Below are 21645 nucleotides of genomic sequence, written 5' to 3'. Positions count from 1 at the left end.
AGAAAACTCTAAACAGATTCGGAATCAATGCCCTAAGTTACATCTATCTAGCCAACTTCTTTTTTTTTTTTTTTTTTATACAATAAAAAAATATTTGTTGAATTGTGTAGGGTTACTGTCCAAAAACCAACAATCATTAGGTTTCCAAATTTTGGACCTTTTTACTGCTAACAATGCAGCACTTTTTAATGGAATGCCGAGTCTGTCATAATGATCAGCATCATCTGTTTTTGTCGTCTTCCATTTACCAACTGAACCATACATACTTAGAAATTTCTTAGCAGTTCAAGGAGTTTAAATCAAGTATTTTATTTTTAGATTCATACAGAAAATTAGCTTATATCGTGCCATATAAAATTTTAACATTATAACAGTGTATTGTGATCCTGGTTACTGTTTTCTTATACCATACAAATGAACAGAATAAAAATTTGAGATTACACTTTTGAGCTTGATGCATTATAGCTTCAATTAGCTGATATATCATAACTCAAAACAAATAAACTGTGCCATTGTAAATGTCAATGAACATTGACTTTTGGCATCAAAACTTTTTTGCACTGCCTTTCATCCTAGATACTTATCTCATTGTAATGCCACATATGTGACAATAAAGATTTGTGGCAATAAAGTTCCCAAACTGGTGCAATAAAAAGAACACAGTGAAGGAGCTCAAATATGGTTTTATTTTTATTCCAAGTTATCCCCACCTGATTGAATGTGCCCTTTGCAGCATTCTAAAAGATTCTGAAAAGAGTTAGCAAAGGCATCTAAAGAGATGATAGTCAGTTCAGCAGTTCCATTTTTCTTTGTCCTCAACATCTTGAAATCGCTTTCCTCTGGGACCAGTTTTCAACTGGGGAAAGAGGGAGAAGAGTGCCGGTGCTAGATTGGGAGAGTAGGGTGAATGGTTGATGTGTACAATGCCATGTTTCTTCAAAAAGTGCAGAATGGGCAGTAGCATTATCATGCAAAAAGAAACGGATGCCTTTCTCTCGAAATTGTGACCTCACCCAGAAAACATGCTTCAATAGTTTTTGAAGCATCTTTATGTAGAACACAGCATTGTCTCTTTATCCTGGACTTCTGTAAATGAAACGTTTTGGGCCTTGGTAATGATTTTGAAGTCCATTGCATGCTCTGACACTTTGTCTCTCCTGGTTGTACTGAAACACCAAAATTCATCTCCAGTGGCAAAACAGTCGAGGAAATTAGGATTGTCTTGACAACTCTGGGTGCAGCCTTCGTTGCTCATCTATGAGGCTGTGTGACACAAATTTTGCACAGACCTTCCTTTTTCCATAAATCTTCATGTATAATTTAACGAATCATCTCCTTATTCATATCCAACTCATCAGCCATCATTCTGAGGGTCAAACACCAAAATATTGCTACAATTTCCCAGTCTTTTGCAATCATGTCCTCATTTCAAGTCTTGAACCACTTACACCATTTAAACACACTGGTATGACTTAATAAGTTCATACCAGTGTGTTTAAATTTTCATTACCATAAACAGTTTTTAACATTTTGTACAATTCCGTTGCTAATTTTCTCAGTTTAAAGCAAAATTTGATATTTGTTTGTTGCTCCATTGCAAGTTTAATGACATGGAATGATAGTGCTACTACTGAAAGTAGTTGTTACTTGCAACCTGTCGGTCTACTAGACAATCTTTGTACCACCATCTGTTGGAGGAAGTTTGAACTGCATTATACCACTTCCATTTATTTTCATACTCATTGAATATGGCCACAACAGCACCATTCGGGGAACTTTATTGCTGCACCTTGTATAATTACATGCTGATGGTCTATTCTATGTTTCCCGAGTATATTTTCTTCAGCTGTAGTGCATATTATATTTGGTAACATCTTTGGCCATTGTAAAGTCTCTTCCTGTCACAATATGTGGTCAACCACAACTTTATATCCGTGCACTGCTGTAATATTCTCTGCATAATTTGCATAGTCAACATTCTATATCATGAGGTTATACTCTGGTGTCCCAATACTTCTGATAACATAGTGTATTTCAAAACTTTCCACCAATGTTTTCTTGTGCACTCAGTGCTGTTGCCAGGCATTTTGCACCATAGGTAAGGCTAACTACTTGTACCCACCCCCCACACACACGCAGAAAAAAAATTACCAAGTTAATTTTTAAAAACATGTCTTGAAAAGAAATGAAAAGCACAAAACTTGAAACTGCTAAATTTATTTTAAATTGCAAGAATAAGTAATACAACAATATTTGATTATCTCTCTCAAATACAAAAGAAAATGTTTTAGCACACAAATCATTAATTTGAATAATCTTGTAATGTTAAAATTTAAGTTTCTTAAAAGTTTCAATTTCAGGCGCCAAAAAATTACATGAAAATTGCACAAACATGCTATTACTCCTTCAATGACAATGTGATGTAATGTATCCAGCTGTAAATAACACATGTTGCCAACTAAGAAGAATAAGAGATATTTTTCTTAGCCAAAAATATCACTAAATTTCAAAAAGAAAACTAGAACAATATATAAAAAGGATGAATAAAAAAACAGGGTATAGAAATTTTTTATAAGACTTTATAATTAATTATAATTCATAGCACTGTTGTACTATTTATTTTAAAATAAAAAATATAAATTGTTAGTTGAATTTTTTATATGGGTTAAAAAAAATAATATTTTAAAACTCTCTCTCTCAAAGGTCAGTAGTGCACCCTCTCTAAGGTGTGTGCCCTAGGCGGCTGCCTAGTTGGCCTGATGATAGCACTGGCCCTGTGTGCACTGAATTGGCATCTATAAATCCAGTTCTTTTTCAAATCATGTATTCAAATAGTTTCTATAGGTGAAATATATATGTTAAGAAAAAACATGCAAATTGCTCACTTTATACTGAAACATTTGCCATAGGTAACCAAGTACATCTGAAATTAATTATGATAGAGCCAGTCATACTGAGTACAACATAACTAGTTCTATTATAGTATAAATCTTTATATTTATTGTGATATTGTAGAAAGTGTTATATCTCCTTCAAAATTACTTATTTCTTTGTTTTAAATTTGGAATATGGTATCATTTTTGCTTATTCATTTACTTGTTCAGTCAGAAGTCAAATGGAAGTATACCATCATAAATACAAGTATGCAATAGAAACTTAAAAAAAAAAGAAATTAAGCATTGTTATTTAAATAGACAGCATCGTTTTTTTACATGCTATTTCTAGCCTGTTAAGTTATCAATTTCCATTATGTGTAAAACATTAAACCACACTCTCTATTAAGCTTGTCTGCTTGGTACATCAATTGGTATGACTTGTATTACATTCACTCCTGCAGCATGTGGCATGGAAAAAAAAGAAATTATTAAAAATGAGATAGACTATAATGTTATCTCTGTATTATGAAAGCAGACCATTATACTTACGTTTTGTGATTTCCATATGTAATCTTTGCAGTTAAAGCTTAGAAATGGAATGTACATAAATAGTTTTTATTTTAAGTCAAAGGTATCCTCACTAAGGATTTACATATGTTACACATGAGCAAACCTAAGCTAAAAAAAGATGATTAAAATGTACATAACACTGATCTGCTGTACTAGCCAGAATTGGCATAGATCATTAATACATTGCATATTCTGTTTTACTAATCAGTGATGCCTTGAAACAAACCAAAACTTGAGCTGCAAAGTTAAACAAGGGTGTGAGAATAATTCCTTTTTAAGGACAGAAAAGAAAAACCAGTTATTAATGCAAGGAATGCAACTTAAATACATTGGCTTACCTAAAAGAGAGCAGTATGCTGTTTCATTCAGCTGTCTATCAAGTTGATATAAGCAAAGGTGATACTTACTTACTTTCTTTGTTGTTTGAACTCTCATGTCATATATACATATTCCTTAAACCACAAATTATAGCTTTTTTTAATTACTTGCTGTTGTTGTTTTCCTTGTATTCCAGACTTATTTATTGTTTAGTGAGCAAGAGAATTACAGCAGTTGAACTTGTCTTTGAGGGTGATTCCAAGTTTTACCAGCTTTTTTCCACTTTTTTTTTTTAATAATATTATATATAGAACTAAGACAGTTGGCTCAGGTCTCAAATTTATATAATAATCTGGTTTATTTTCAGGGCGGTCCTAGTGGAATGTATCCTCACTCTTTGCCTTCATCTAGTCAGACAGCTCCACTTCATCATCTTCCTCCTCAAGGTAATAAAAAAAAAAAAGAGAAAAACATGATTCTGCAGACCATTTCAGTAATTTTCTGACATTTAAAAGCTTGACTAGAAGTATTTATTTCAGGTACGAGAGTACACGTGTGTGGTTGAAGAATTTTGAGCTTGTGGGAATGGTTAAGTTATTTTGAAATTTTTACTTTATTTTTGAATAATTAACATATAGTCTAATAGTAATTGACAAATAGTCTAATAGTCTTAGTGATGTTTGTTAGCTTATTTTTAAATTTAGCTAGTGATATTGTAAATTACGACTTATTATTTCTACCACTATTGTGTTGGTGGTTAAATATTGTAACATGTAACTAGAAGTGCAGTGGAATAGTAGGGTTTAATTATGATAAATAAGTAGCTTGAAGGTTCTAATCACTAGTTAGGCATATATTTTTTTTGATTTTGGCTTTACTACGAAATTTTACTTTTAGTAAGAATATATCTAATTTAAAACTGTGATCGTAACATTATAGCATAATGTATATTTTGAATTTGGTAGCGGATGGTATAATGTAAAACTTGATAGTATAATATGTAATCGCTGCATTTAGGAAAAATCATTTGCTAAGTGTAGTATTGTCAATTAATCAATGAAATTGGATAATTTTATTAATTTTCATTATTGATCAAATAAATTGTGTTAAAATGGAAATCATGTCCCAGAATAGAGCAGCAAAGCAATGGGTACAAAGTAGTAGGAGTGCTATGGCTCAGGGGAGAACTAAAGGAGGCAATTTTCCTACAAATCATGGCCTAATGAAATGTGCAACTTGTGCAATGTTTGCTGATCTTTCTGGAACAGGACATGATACAGCCTAGGGGGGGGGGGGTGTTTTGTGTGTATTCTGTGCAGAGAGTGTGTAAAGAAATCAAGTGCCAACTCAGCATTCTGATGGGCGTTTATGAGAGTTTGAAGAGTAGGGTAGATGCCCTCGAAGCAATTAAAATGGGTGTCCCATCAAGCTCTCAGCTGCCCAACTCAGTGCCAGAGCTTATTTTTGTGCATCAGGGAACCCAGGGCAATCTCCAAGGCAGAATGTGCTGGTGCCACAGGAGCTGGTTATTGTCGGTGACTCTATTGTTAGGAAAATGGGAAATAAGTTGTACAAGAAGGATAGGTGGAATGGGACTGTGGTGTGTCTGCCAACATCATCTACTTTTGTCAGGGGCAAAAATAGATGATGTTTAGAGCAGATATCAACTTTCAAGGAGACAAAAGGTGATATTGTATACATTAGCACTAATGATATTAAGAGTAGGAGATCTGAGGACTTGGCACCTCCATAGCCAGGTGGGCAGGAGCAGCAGTGCATAGCACATGCTTCTTAGACCGGGGTTCGAGCCCATGACCACCAAATACGGAGGATGCGGAAAGGTCAGGGAATGACCACCGCATATCCCCAGAGCAATATGGCCTTAGTTGCTAATGCTCCTAAAAACCAAATAACAAACAATTTCCCAGATATTGACTGGAATTTGGGGGCTGGTTACTCACACACTAGCAGGGCTTTTGTGGATTTATTGGATGATTGTTTTCTACATCAGCATGTTCGGGAGGCAACTAGAGGGAGTAATACTCTTGATTTGATTATCAGCAGTGATTCTTCATGCATTAAGAATCTGCAGATAAATGAACCACTAGGTGGCAGTGATCACAGTGTGCTGAAGTGGGATTTACTGAAAGAGGTAACTACCATTAGGGGTAAAGGGAAGGGTTATTGCTTCCGTAAAGGCGACTACGATGGACCGAGACAGTATTTAAATTCTATACAGTGGGACCAACTGATGATGTTACCAATAGCAAATTCAAAATGGGAAGCATTCAAAGAACTTATCTTGGAAGCTACTAGGCTTTACATACCAACTAAGAAATATTGTTCAAGGTTTAGGCCAAAATGGATGTCAGATGAACTAATGAGGCATATGGCAGAGAAGAAAAATGCATGGGATACTTACAAATTAACACATGACACAGAAGCCTATGATAGATACAAGTTGATATGCAACCAAGTTACAAAGGAGGTTAGGCAGGCGAAGGCAGATTACGAGAAATCCTTGGCAAGGGATGCAAAGAAAAACAGCAAAGAGTTCTTTACTTATGTAAACTCTAGAAGGAAGGGGATGAATCAGATTGGTCCACTTGATATTGATGGGTCAACTGTTGATGATCCTGCTCAGGTAGCTAACAAACTAAATGAATATTTTGCATCGACATTCACACATGAGGAGTTATTCAGCAAGGGGAATGCCAGAGGTGTATTCAACTCTAGCAGTAAGCTACAAAATCTTGAAATAACTGGGAGTAAAGTGGAGGAGAAACTGTTGAAGATAAACACAAGAAAGGCACCCGGGGTGGATGGGATCTATCCAGTTATATTAAAGGAGGCAGCAAAGGAAGTAAGCAAACCCTTAGCCATAATTATGAGAGCTTCCTTGGACTCAGGGGAGGTACCCATAGACTGGAAATGTGCAAATGTGACTCCAATTCACAAAGGAGGATCAAAGGCTGACACAAGTAATTATAGACCTGTGAGCTTAACTTCTGTTCCAGGAAAATTAATGGAGGCACTGGTTAAAGAAGCACTGCAGGATCATTTAGACAAGACTTCAGTTATAGCTCAGACACAGCATGGTTTTGTTAAGGGGAAGTCTTGCCTGACCAACTTGATTGGATACTATGATGCAGTCACAAAAGAACTGGATGCAGGGAATAACTTTGATAATATATACTTGGATCTTAGAAAGGCTTTTGATACTGTTGCACATGGAAGACTGCTACACAAATTGGAGCAGTGTGACATTGGAGGCAAATTGCTGCTATGGATAAAGGGGTGGTTGAGGGGGAGAAGACAGAGAGTGGTAATCAATGGACACTGCTCATCGTGGACTAATGTTATTAGTGGAGTCCCTCAGGGCTCAGTGTTGGGTCCATTATTGTTTTCTGTATTTATAAATGATATTGATGATGGTATATCAAGCTTAATGTCCAAGTTTGCAGATGATACAAAGGTTGGCAGGGTTGTCAAGGACACTACTGACACTATGCTGCTGAAACAGGATCTGGAAAGGTTGAGCAGATGGTCTGAGAGGTGGCAAATGTAGTTTAACATTGACAAATGTAAAGTACTACACATGGGAAACAGCAACCCCAGAGCAACGTATCAACTCTGTGGTACTACACTGACAGTGGTAGAGAATGAAAGGGACTTGGGGGTGATTGTGCAGGCAGATATGAAGTTCTCTGAGCAGTGCAGACGGGCTGCAAGAGTAGCTCATGGAGTATTGTCAATGATATACAGGAATTTTTCCAGCAGGGATAAGGAGGTGATTATTCCATTGTATAAGGCAATGGTCAGGCCACACCTAGAGTACTGTATACAGGTCTGGAGGCCTCATTTCAAGAAGGATGTAGAGCTGCTGGAACGAGTACAGAGCAGGGCAACAAGATTAGTGAATGGAACAAAGGGGTGCTCTTACGAAGAAAGGCTTAAGTTTTGCAAATTACAGTGTCTGGAGACTAGGCACCAGCGAGGTGATCTGATAGAGGTGTATAAAGCCTTGAATGGTTTAAGCATGCTCAATGCTGATGGGATTCTTCCTCTAGCTCAGAAAAATCACCTGAGAGGGCATAAATTCAAATTGAGGAAAGACAGATGTGGGATAGACGTGTGGAAATTTGCCTTTAGCCAGCGGGTGGTTGGTTGGCGGAACAGACTGCCATCCCTTGTGGTGGAGGTTGATAGCCTAAATAGTTTAAGGCTCAGCTGGACAGGTATTTTGAACGAACAGAGAGGTGAAGTGGAAGTGGGGGTTTTTTTTTTTTTTTTTTTGGCTGATGCTGCATAAGCTTGCTTTCTTGCATCAAATGCCTCTACTAATGCTAATGCTAATGCTAACAAACAAACATCTGAGGACTTACTTAACAAGTGCTTTTGGGGAAAGTCACAAATTAGGATTGAATTTAGAATTGTCTGCAATTCTGCACAGACATAATTGGAGGGGCGGGTACATATTGACAGCCTTGTCAATGAATTCAGCCCTAGAAAGAATTTTTGTACGGCTTGTGGGATAGATGTTTTCTCAGTGTGGTGTGTGCTTAACAAGCACACACACACCACACTGAGAAAAGAAGAGGATATTTTTACAGGGATGGGATGCACTTAAATAGAAGGGATGCAAGAATATTTGCTGATGCTATCGAGTCAGTGATAGGCGAGTCAGAAAAGTGCTAGCTTGTGAGATACACAGCCTAATAGTTTAACTAGAACTACTTGGGAATTACACAGACTAATAGTTTAACTAGAGCCGCAGGTTGAAGTGAAAGTGATTCTTGCATTGTTACTATTGGTGCATGCAGCAGTTTGGAAAACAAGGTGTCTGGGATTTCAAACGGTGATATGGATCTTAATGGAACAAATGAATACGTGGGCTGTGTTAGGGTAACTAAGAGTAAGAGCACATGCAAGCATTCTTGCATGTGCACTAATGCTAGAAGCATTGTAAATAAATTTGATGAATTTCATCATATCACTGATATACACAGTGTTGCCATTATATTAACATCCGTAAGGATTATATTATATTGGCGCTCGGTATTTGCATTCTATTGGCAGGGTCTAGCACCTTAACCGCTCGACCACCCTGGCAATTTGAAGTACTAATTAAGTTATGAAATGCAGACAAGTGCTTATAAGTGCTGTAAAAACAAAATTGAGAGTAGCAGAGTGTTATAAGCCTAATGATGGTATACCAAACAGCTATACAGGAAATAGAATGGGCCAGCAAATCAGAAAGTCTCATAATGGGGAATTTTTACTTTCCAGATGTTGACTGGAATTTGTGGGTTGGTCACTCACACACAAGCAAGATTTCTGTGGATTAGTTGGGTCTTTTTTCTACAGCAGCATGTTAGAGAGGCAACAATTGGAAGCAATACTCTTCATCTGGTTATCAGCAGTGATTCTTCATGCATTAAGAATCTGCAGGTAAAAGACCCACTGGGTGGCAGTGACCACAGTGTATTAATGTGGAATTTAATGAAAAACATAAGAACTGTCAAGGGTAAAACAAAAAGCTTCTGTTTTCATAAAGGTGACTACAGAGGTCTCAGACAGTTTTTAAATTGTGTGCAGTGGAACCAACTGATGATGTTACCAACAGCAAATTCTAAATGGGAAGTATTCGTGGAAGTAATCAAAGAAGCTACTAGGCTTTTCTTACCAACAAAAAAATATTATTCAAGGTTTAGACCAAAATGAATGTCAGATTAACTACTGCGACACATGGCAGAGAAGGAAAGTGCATGGGATGCATGTAAATTTCCAGGTGATACAGAAGCCTATGGAAAATATAAATTAGTCTGTAATTAAGTCACAAAGGAGGTTAGGCAAGTTAAGGCAGATTATGAGAAGTGTCTGGCAAAGAATGCAAAGAAAAACAGGAAAGACTTCTATGCTTAAATTCGCAGTAGAAGGAAGGTGTTGAATTACATTGGGCCACTTGATGTCTTTCAGTTAACTCTTGATGACCCGACTCAGATTGCCAACAAATTGAATAGGTATTTTGCATCTACATTTACACAAGGGATTCTTTAGGGAAGGGGATGCTAGAAGTTTATCAAATGCTAATGAGGAACTAAATGATTTTGTGATAACTGCAAGGAAAGTGGAAGAGAAATTGTTGAGGATGGACATAAAAAAGGCACCTGGGGCAGATGGAATCTATCGAATTATATTAAGGGAGGCATTAAAGGAAGTAACTAAACCCTTACCATAATTATGAGAGTATCCTTGGATTCAGGGAACTGGAAATGTGTGAATATATGGACTGGAAATGTGCAAATATATCCCCAATTCATAAAGGGGATCAAAATGTGACATGAGTAATTACAGACCTGTTAGCTTAACATCTGTTCCTGGAAAAATAATGAATTTAACTGATTAAAGAGTTAATGCAAGACCATTTGGATAGGCATGCAGTTGCACTACAGTCACAGCATGAATTTATCAAGGGTAGTCTTATCCACCCAACCTGATATCTTACTATGATGCAGTGACCAAGGAACTGGATGCAAAAAATAATTTTGACATCATATACTTCAATTTCAGCAAGGCTACTGTAACACATAAAAGACTGGAGCAATGTGGCATTAAGGGCAAGTTACTGCTATAGATAAAGAAATGATTAGGTGGAAGAAGAAGACAGAGAGTGGCTTTCAGTGGGCACTACTCTTCATGGATTGGCAATTTTAGTGGAGTTCAGGGGCAGTCTTGTCCAGGGTTTAGTGCTGGGTCCATTGTTGTTTTCAATATTTATTGATGATATTGAAATGCTTAACATCTATATCATTAATGTGTATACATCTAAGTTTGCAGATGATACAGAGGTTGGAATTGTGGTTAAAGACAGTTATCTGGGTGAGCTACTGCAACAAGATCTAGCAAAATTCGGTTGATGGGCTGAGAAATGGCAGTTGAAAATTAAAATTGAGGAATGGCAGTTTAAAATTAAAATTTAGAAATGCAAGATACTGCTCATGGGTAGCAGTAACCCCAGAGTAGCGTATCATATATACATCATATATCATATAGTTGTATGGGGTAGTAGAGAATGAAAAAGATGTGGGGGTAATTGTGCAGTCAAACATGAAATTCTCTGAGCAGCCCAGACAAACTGCCAGGACAGCCCATGGGATTTGTCAATGATATACAGAAACTTTGCTATTATGGATAAGGAGGGAATTATCCCATTGTATAAGGCCATGGTTAGGCCTCATCTTGAATACTGTATACATGTCTGTAATCCTTACTTTTGGAAGTAAGATTGCTGAAAGGAACACAAGGTTGCTCTTACCTAGAAAGGTAAAGGGGCCCCTTACCTGTGCAGAACATCAGTTATGTAAATTGCAGCATCTCAAGAGTAGGCACCTGTGGGGTGATCTGATTGATGTATGTAAAGCACTGAATGGATTGGGTATGCTGAATGTTAATGGTATTCTTTCTTCTTTCACTTTCTGAGATTACACATATGAGGGGGCATAGATTCAAGTTGAGAAAGGATGGTGGTAGGATAGATGTGCAGGTTGACTCAGTCAGTGGATGATTGATTGCAGTAACAGAATTCTTCCATCTGTTGAAGGGGATGAGTTGAATAAATTCAAGGGAGAACTAGACAAATTCTTGCTAGTTCTTTTTTTCTTTTTTCTTTTTTTTTTTTTGCTGATGCTATAATAAGCTTGCTTTCTTGCATCATTTGATACTACTTCTACTAATGCAGGACCATGTGAAGAGGAATGCAATTATACTGTAGTCAGTAACAGCATGGATTTGTTAAAGGGCAGTCTTATCTATCCATTCTAATAGGTTACTGTGATGCAGTGACCAAGAAACTGTATTCAAAAAATAATTTTGATGTCATATACTTGGATTTCAGCAAGGCATTTGATGCTGTTGCACATAATAGAAGACTGCTGTGTGAACTGGAGCAGTGTGGAATTAAGGGCAAGTTACTTCTATGGATAAAGGGATGGTTAAGTGGAAGAAGACAGAGAGTGATTGTCAATGGGCACTACTCTTTGTGGACTTTTGTACTAATCTAACTTCATCAATATTTATTAATGATATTGATGAATGTGATTATTTTGCATACAGCATGAGATTACGCATAAGATTCACTAGGGCATGGTTAGTGCCATTGCACCTTGTTTTGTTTGTAGTGAACTAATTTGAATCGTTTTAATTGTATCTCCTATTGTGAATACCTTCACAATGAGTTGCCATGGTATTACACTACCTTGAATAAGTAATTAGCATTAGTAGAGGCATATGATGCAAGAAAGCAAGCTTATTCAGCATCAGCCAAAAAAAAAAAAAAACACACCACTCCCATTTCACCCCTCCATTCGCTCGAAATACCTGTCCAGTTGAGCCTTAAATTTGCTTAGGCTATCAACTTCAACAACAAGTGATGGAAGTCGGTTCCACCAACCAACCACCCGCTGGCCAAAGGCAAATTTCCGCACATCTATCCGACATCCGCCCTTCCTCAATTTGAATTTTGCCCTCTGAGCTGATTATTCTGAGCAAGATGAAGAATCCCATTGGCATTGAGCATGCTCAATGCCAATGGGATTCTTCACCAGTGGAGAAGATAATGTTACTTATTCTCGGCAGATACCACCACCCAGGCAGCTCCATTTCAAGGCTTGTTGGCCTCTCTTTGAGAATAAGTAACATTTAGTCTTCTCCATTGATGAGGCGTTACTTATTTGAGGTAGTGCAATACTATGGAAATTCATGAAGGTATTCACAATAAGATACAATTAAAACAATTCCAGTTATCTACTTTCGCAGTTCACTACAAACAAACATGATGCAATGGCACTAACCTGTTCACTAGCGAATCTTACGTGTAGTCTCATGTTTTATGCAAAATTAATATAACCTTAGTTTATATTATTGCATACCATCAGGCATCTCTCATATTGTGGAGTTAAATTTCATAAATGGAATGTCACGATTGCAATACCAGGGTACCACAACCACTCACTGAGAAGAGGCCAACAAACCTTGAAACGGTGCCATCTGGTGGTATCTGCTGAGAATAAGTAACATTAGTCTTCTCCATTGGTGAAGTGTTGCTTATTTGAGGTAGTTCGATTAAAACGATGCCAATTATCTACTTTGGCAGTTCACTAATAACAAAACACGGTGCAATAATATTGATGAAGGTATATCAGGATTAATGTCAAAGTTTGCAGATGATAGGTGATACAGAGGTTGGCATGGTGGTTAATGACAGTAATCACAGTGTGACAATATCTAAGAAAATGTGGTCAATGTGCTGAGAAATGCCAGTTGAAGTTTAATCGATATTCTCCCCAGAAAATTTTGCCAGCTGGGTGGCATTATGAAGTAGTTGGGTGGGGAAGTGTAATACTTGGCAATATTATAAATGTGACTTAAGCAATCCAGAGCAAAAATTAATTGTATAATTTAACATATTGATTTAATGATAATTTGTGCAAAAAAACATTGAAAAAATTTAATATTGGCTAGCATTATATTTTTTAACTAAAAAAATGAAAATGCCAGTGCATATACATAAACACACTAAATTTAACAAATAAGATACTTTTTATTTAAAATTTAGAATGTTTTAATAACAAATTTTATTAGAATTCGATGTAAAAAATTAATGAAAAATGTTTAAATCTAAATGTTTAAATTAAAATTTTTTCTGATTTAACTTACTCATTATGGGTTCTTATTTTGTTTTATTTTATTGCAGTATATATTATTATATTTGTGCTCCTGTACCAAGACCAAGACAAACAACACATCTAACAGTTCACAGAATTTAATGTGATGTACTAGCTTGTGGAATTATAATACAGTAAACCCCCACTATTTGTGGTATCTGTATTCGCAGTTTAGTGGTCGCTGATTTAATATAAAATGAAACCTAAAAAAAAAATGTGTATTTTAAAGTACCATAAACATTTTCTGCCATAAAAAATATGGGCCTGGCTAAACTCATATTTCCTGGGCAAAACGGCACTCATTGGGTGGGGGGGGGAGAGGTGACACAATCGCAAATGTTTCCTGCTAATCCTTCTTCAGTACATGTTATGCACTTGTCATGGACGGTTTCACCATTTGCATTTAATTGATATGCTTATGAAAGTGAAAAATCTACCATTTTGCAATGTGTTAGTATAAACAGACTTTTTCGAGTGTGTTAACGGTTAAAAAAAACAAAAAGGGACTTTATTGTGGACAACTTTTTTAACCCCATACGAAAATATGGCTACAAATAACAAGAGAATTGTGAAAAGATCAAAGAAGGTGATGACATTAGTGAGTAAAATTGAGTTATTAGTCCATCTTGAGGTTGTCACAGACATTCTCTCAGATATATCAAACAAGCTGTACTTGCTACCTCGAAGTCTAAAACGCTGATAGAACTGATATTCGGGTGACACTCAAGTCAAGTGGACCCAATTTCGGTGAAGTCCACACGGTCTGTGACAGCTAAATCCTCTGCTTGCACCTTCACGATGGTGGGACTGTTAGTAATCCTGGGTATAACCTCCATGCACAAGTACATGGTGGGTGACCACCCAGGTGTGAACCAACGTAAGCAGGGGTCGAGGTGTGCCGCCCACACCACATGGAGGAATGCCGCCCCTCTATGTTCCCAGGTAGTACTAGATGGTAGATGACTCTCATCAACTGGTGCAATACCACCACTTTGCTTATTGGAAGCTTGAAGTGGTGGAATCCATGTTTAGTCTCTAGAGCTAAGTTGCGATCAACCCTTCCCTATCTCTTCCATCATGCAGTATGATTGATGAGTTTTGAGGTTATGTGAACATCGTGGCGAGATCCAATATTCCTTACATTTCAAGGGTACAACTCTAAAACAGTGTTCGCAGGCCGGCCGCTAGTTAGTACACCGGACCGAACCTATTGGTAACTCTCTAGGAGGCTTCCGGATCAGCTAGTGTATAATCTTGCTACCTCTACTCTGCCAGATAGTGACTGGAGGGAGTCCGAGTAGTGTGTATGCAGGGGAGCATTGTCGAGGCCATGTTATGTGAAGGATCTGGTTATATTCTTACAATGTGTACGCCATATCCAAAAATTTCATTACTTCATACAACATGTCCCACCCACTTTTTCTTACTATTGAATACACCACGAATTGTCAAACTAATAGAGCAAGCTTATCTGCGAAAAGATCTAAACTTCCCAAGCATTTCCTAATTCATTTCACAAATATACGTGGTCTCAATTCTAATCTCAACGATGTCCATTTCCACTTGCAGTGTGCCAAACCCCATGTACTTCTTCTGACAGAATCTCAGTTATCGGTTGATTCAACTACTGCTCATCTCAGTTGCCCAAACTATTCACTGTATGATTCCTTTGGCCTCAAAGGTGGTACTTGTGCATATGCTCATTCTGATATTCCCTGTCAGAGACTTGGCAATTTGGAATCTCCTCTCTTTGATCTTTTCTGGCTTAAAATCTCTCTACTTCATTGTGTAAAATTCATCTGTTGTCTCTACCGTTTTCCCAACTCCACTAATCACTTGGAGCTCTTTGACTTTCTCCAGTCCAACTTTCCTAACAGTGAGGTAATTTTTCTTGGTGATTTTAATGTTCACAACTCCAGCTGGCTTCCGTTTTCTAGTCACACTGACCCAGCTAGTCGAGATGCTGAGGTTTTTGCAATTACTAATGACCTTGCACAGATTGTTCATTTACCTACAAGAATACCGGACAATCCTAATCATACAGCCATCACGCTTGATCTTTTTCTCACAAACAACCCTAAGTACATGGCCGAAGTGAAAGGCCCTTTAGACACTTCAGATCACAACTCGGTGATTGTCTCTTCTCCAATGGAGCCTTTATCTCATGGGTATTCCCAACCTCATGTTGTTTGGCATTACAAGAATGCAAAATGGGATAACCTGCGAGATTTCTTTTCCTTGCTCGGATTACTGTTTCAAAACTTCTGATGTCAATGTTTGCTCAGATCGTATCAATGAAATTATTTTTGCAGGAATGGAATCCTTTATCCCACACTCCACTTTAAAATCTCGTCCTTTATCTGAACCGTGGTTTTCCAATAAATGTGCTAAGGCTGTTCAAGAAAAGAATGTTGCATATCGAAATTTGCTTGTTTCTAATTCTTCAGTTTCATTTTCTGCCTACACCAAAGCTCAACAATTGTAAAGCAGTTATTAATCAGTCCAAACTAGAGTTTGAACAGTCTAAGAGTAGAAAACTTGCTTCTTGCCCTAATGGTAGCCGAGCATTTTGGTCTCTTATCAAAGCTATTGGCCGCAACTTTTGCCCATCTCTGCTCCCAAACCAGATGGTTCTGTTGTCACTTCAGCCAAGGATAAAGCTGACCTGCTAGCATCCCATTTTTCTTCCAACTCATGTATTTATGATCTTGGTAAAACACCTCCCACCATTCCCAACATTCTCCATTCAATGCCTCCTGTGGTCTTCCGTCAAAAGGATGTCAGAAGGATTCTGATGAATCTTGATGCTAAGAAAGCTCCAGGTCCCGATGGTATTTCTCCACTTGTTCTTAAAACCTGTGCTCCTGAACTTACTCCTGTTCTTTTCCACCTTTTTTCACTTTCTTATTCCAAAGGTGTTTTTCCTTCTGCTTGGAAATTTGCTGATATCCAGCCAGTTCCTAAAAAGGGTGACAAATCCCTCCCATCCAATTATCGTCCCATTGCAATTACTTCTACTCTCTCTAAAGTAATGGAGAAATCAATTAACCGTCAACTCTTAAACTACCTAGAAACCTACTGTCTGATCAACGATCGCCGGTATGGATTCCATCAGTGGCGATCCACTGGTGATATTCTGGCTTATGTTACCCATTTATGGACTAATTCAATGGAAAGGCTCGGTGAAACACGAGTATTTGCTCTTGATATCTCAAAGGCTTTCGATAGTATTTGGCATAAAGGTCTTCTAAACAAGCTTCCATCTTATGGTTTGCCAACTGTTTTTAGTAATTCATTATGCAGTTTTCTCTCTGATCGCTCACTGAGGGTGATGGTAGATGGCGCTCTGTCTTCTAACTTTTCCACTAATGCCGGTGTCACCCAAGGTTCAGTTCTTTCCCCCACTCTTTTCCTCTTGTATATTAATGACCTTCTTCCATTTACTGGAAATCCTATCCATAGTTTTGCCGATGATAGCACATTGCATTCCACTTTCCATTTGAGAAACCTTGTCCTGTACAATCAACTTCATCTTCTTGAATATCTGTTACCAATTCCTTAAATGCCGCTCTTCAGGTAATTCTCCAGTGGGGCAAAGACAACTTAGTTGATTTCACCCCTCCTAAAACTCAGTCTTGTCTTATATCTCGCAAAAAGGATTCTTCTGCTGCCATGCTTATCTTTAGTGATACTCCGATTTCTAGGCAAAATGATAAATCTCTTTTGGGGGTTATCCTGACTTCTAATCTCTCTTGGCACAAGCACATTACAAATATTGCTTCCTGTGCATCTAGAAAACTTTGTTTTCTCTTTCGCTCTCGGCGTTACTTTTCTTCCAAACAGCTGCTCACTCTGTTTAATTCGCAAATCCACCCTGCCATGGAATATTGTTCCCACATCTGGGGTGGTGCCCCCAAAACCTCTCTCAGGCTTCTTGATTCCATTCAGAAGAGGGCAGTTAGGTTGATTAATGACTCATCTCTAACAGAGTCTCTCCACTTGCTGTCTCATAGACGTACTGTTTCTGCTGCATGCCTTTTCTACGGATACTTCCATGGGCATTGTTCTTCTGAATTGGCTTCTATAATTCCCGCTCTCTCTCTCTCTCTCTCTCTCTCTCTCTCTTTCAAAACAGTCTGAACACGTGCTGCCACCAGCCAACATCCATTTACTGTCCAACTTCAAACTCACAGAACCAACTTTTCATCTTCCTCGTTTATTCATTCAACTGCCATTTTCTGGAACAACCTTCCTTCATACGTATTTCCTGAAAATTACAGTCTACAGAAGTTCAAGTCCAATGTCAACAAATATCTTCTTTCGTCTTTTCAACCTCCAACCCAAGCACGGTACTAAGTACTATAGGTTCTAATACCTCTCGTGTTTGGGGTTTACATAAAAAAAAAAAAAGAAAAAAATCTGTCCTGCCATACCCGCTGCAGGTGAGCAAGAAGGCACGTTTTCTCTGTATTGCGATTGATTGCTGGGTTGGTGGTAAATCCAATGGTGGTAGTGGAGATTCCTTTGGACAGATGATACATGCCACATCTAATTATGTCAAGGTCTAGAGGGAGAACTTTGAGAGCAGGAGTGCTCACCATGCAGCAGCCTCTGGTGATGGTAAGTAGTATTGCTCTTTGAATGGTGGCTAATTTCTTCTGATTTGTGACAATAGTTACCCGGCGATATCAGACCCCTGTAGCATATGAGATGGCTGGAATAAACAGGGCTAGGGTACGTCGGTTTAGACCCCAGTCCCTGAGGGACACACCAATGCTATGTAATTTCTTATCTTCTTTTGGATATACTGTGGGTATGGGAGGAAGGACAGTTTTGAGTCCAGGATTACACCAAGGTGTTTAAGCTAGGTGTGGTGCTTGATGGTTGTGGCACTGATCTTGCCACAATAATTGTTTAGCTGTGATGTCTTTATCCACATTGAAGACTAGGATCGAGGGGCCCCGCCTTTTCGGAGGCTCAGCTGTGAGTTTCATCGTAGCAATTTTGGTGTTTGTCATAATGTTATCTATGTCTTGCCTAGTTTCGGTCTCTATTAGAACTCCTATATTCCTTGTTTTTCTTATGCTCTTTATTCTTGTTTTCAGATAGTCCTTTAGTTGAGTCATGATGGTTGTCTTCAGTTCCTTACTTGTCTGGGTGTCGTTAGTGTCTACCGCCGGTCTGAAGACCATCAGGTTGGGGTCTCTAAGTAAGTGTTGCTTCCTCTGCTGGGGCGCATCTGCATACGAGGGGGCACACTGTTGCATTTGTTTTCCCCCGCTCGTCCAAGTAGGCTTCCAATTTAGCTGTGGCTTTCTCTTGTTCATGTTGCGTATTGACCAGAATAATTTCGATTTTATTTTGTATAGTGATTATATCGCTTCTCAGTCCTCTCATGATCCTGCTGTTGGACTTTGCCATTAACGCTTCCAGTTGTGTCCTTAGTGTGAGAACTGGGCCATCTGGCAGGGTGGAGTCCCGGGGAAGGGGGGGTCGGTAAGAGTCCTGCTGTTTGGGAACTGCAACCTGAGTGTTTGTTACTTGTTCCTGTTCCTTCTGCTCTGAGAAGTTATTCCTGGGTTTCCTATCACTTTTTGGGACCACCAGTTTATTATTCTTTTTCTTTGTCATAGGAGCTAGTTTAAGGTCGTCCATATCTTCAGTCTGATCAGCAGTCCGTATGGCTCTGGTCTCAGTTAGTAAGATTTCTGTCTCTTCTTGTCATTCTTCTGTTGAGTCCATGATTTATGGATTAACTGGGAGAGTTCGGATTATCGGATTTAATTTTTGCTGATCTTGTAGAGGTTGTAAATGTCGCTGTTTGACATACACCACAAGTCCGTGGGTCCGGTAGTTCCAAAGCAATCCCTCTGCAAAGTTTTGGGGTATTCCCACCAGTCATGTGGGGAGGTGGGAAATGCCCAGGTGAAAGAGTTGTCCCAGAGACTTGGAATTAATTTCTCCGGAGGGTTTTGGGGGCACTAAGAATGATGGCAGAAGTAAGAACAACGTAGACTGTCCAGGAAAAAAAGTTGATCCTTAGCCATGCTAAGTTTGTGGTCAGAGGTGTGGGGGGGGGGAAGGAAACACAAATTCCTTAGTATTTCTCTATGGACGCAATACTTTGTGTCACAAGTTGTTGGGGCACTATCTCATCCCTGGGAAAGAAACAAGGGGCACTGGCATTGCAAATTTCAATATAATATTTTGATGTGAAATATTATAATCATTATATGAGTACTCAAGTCGCGCCAGGAATAAGCTGGCTCTCTTCAGTATTGAACTATAGCCATTCAAAACGGGGCCTTATGGTCATGTGACCCAACAACAACAACAACAACAACAACGCGGCCTTTGTTGTCAACACCCGAGGAGGAAGCAATGGCTGCTTCCATGTGACATAATTAAATTACTCAAACTCTCAATCAGCCATAAATCAGGAATGGAAAATGCAATCATAAAAATATATATTTTTGAATCGGACTAATGTTCTAGGCAATGTTTAGACTAGTAAGAATAATTACGAGCAACATAGTTCAGTCAAAAAAATTTCAATTTAAACCATTGGCCGAACGTATATGGCGTTGCGATAGTGCAGACCGCTAGATCGAACATCGTGATAGAGGGATTTGAAAACTTCCATATCAATTGAATGCTGTAGAAGTTCAGCATAAAATAACCTTTATGTATTGGTGATACGTTGGCACTTCTCCAACCTACTGGGTAAAAGGTAAAAAGGGTAAACTGCAGCTATTTTCAAGCACTGCATGATGGAAGCCTCATCAATGATTCATGTTGAGGGAAATGGACATTATCTGCCATGCTGGTCCAGTGCAGGTAGGCAGATTGACCGTATTTAGCAGTCGGGGGCTTGAATCCTGTTCTACTCAAAAAGCGCATGCTACTGCACTCTCACTCCTAACCACTTGGCTACGGAGGCCTTAAATTACTGGGTATATGCCATCAATTCCAGGAGCTTTACTTGCCTTTATGCTCGTAAGCTTTTCTGCTAAATAGTCATCTGTAATTTTGAAATCGCTAATTTCACTTGCACAGCCTCTTCTCATCATGAAGGAGTTTTTATTCACTAAAGACAGATGCAAAGCACCTGTTCAGTTTATAAACAACATCAGCTGGGTGGTTGTCTGAGACTTTCTTTATACAGTGCACAAGACTCCAATCTGATTTGCTTTTTTTTTAAAAAAATTCCTTGTCTCCATTCTTTGCACTCTTAGCCTGTGCTTTCTCATATCCAGCCTTGGCCTCTCTAACCTTATCTGTGGTACTATTACAAATCAACTTGTACTTGTTGTAGGCTTCGGTACCTTTCAATACTATCTTTTTCTGCGCTATTTGACCAGCCAGCTCCGCATTCATCCACTTTGGCATCCTTCTCCTTTAATATTTTCTTAATGTGTTCGTGGCTTCTGTTACTTTTGCTTTAAAGGTAATTCAAGTGTATTCGCCCAAATAATAGATGCCATATAGTGCCTTAAACTATCGGAGCCCCCTCTTATGAAATTAATACCCGTGCCTTTACTTTTTAACTACTGCAACATCTTTCTTCATCTTCCAGCTGACAACTGCTTGATCACTACCTGCCAATGGTTCTCGTTTAAGGGCTGTGATATTATCTGATCCAACACAGAGACATTTATGCTGCTCTGTTTTATATACTGTACACATACTCGGTATGTCTAAAAGATCTAAGTAGATAACACAATTCAATTCTGAGTAGATAGCACAATTTAATTCAGTTTAGAAAACACAGAGATTACTTTCCACTACGGTAGTTAGATGAGGTTCTACATAATTTTCTACAGAACTGTGAACAGCTGCCAAAAATACTTCACTATCTAGAAAAAATTACCAAAAACTGTATGTCATGCAAACTCCAGTTTCAGGAATGACAGCTCCATTATTATTAAAATAGTTAAATGATCTGATGGGGAGGATAGACTTTTTCTGCGCTTATCAAAAAAGCAATTATTTATGCTTTTCTCATCGCTGAAAATTAACCATACAGTTCCACGTGTGAATTTTACCACCTGTGTGAATATATCCCCAATTCCCAAAGGGTGACGCAAGAAATTACAAACACCTGTTAGTTTAACTTCTGTTCTGTGAAAATAATAGAGTCACTGGTTAAAGAAATA

At 38.3% G+C, this 21645-nt stretch overlaps 1 protein-coding gene across 4 annotated transcripts in view; it reads left to right on the top strand.

Moving 5' to 3' along the window:
• Positions 1-21645, top strand: part of LOC150091098 (mediator of RNA polymerase II transcription subunit 12-like protein) — an 825386-nt gene that overhangs the window by 781758 nt on the left and 21983 nt on the right. For all 4 annotated transcript variants that reach the window (XM_090374287.1, XM_090374270.1, XM_090374279.1 and 1 more), the window contains one exon: positions 4132-4210. In XM_090374287.1, the coding sequence (XP_090230413.1) occupies positions 4132-4210 (79 nt within the window). The remainder of the gene's footprint in view (positions 1-4131; positions 4211-21645) is intronic.

The sequence above is a fragment of the Mastigoproctus giganteus genome, chromosome 1 (genome assembly GCF_048544385.1).
Source record: "Mastigoproctus giganteus isolate SK-2022 chromosome 1, ASM4854438v1, whole genome shotgun sequence".
In the NCBI taxonomy this organism is placed as follows: domain Eukaryota; kingdom Metazoa; phylum Arthropoda; class Arachnida; order Uropygi; family Thelyphonidae; genus Mastigoproctus; species Mastigoproctus giganteus.
Note: the sequence above shows the minus strand (reverse complement) of the source record. Positions and strands in the feature narration are given on the sequence as shown.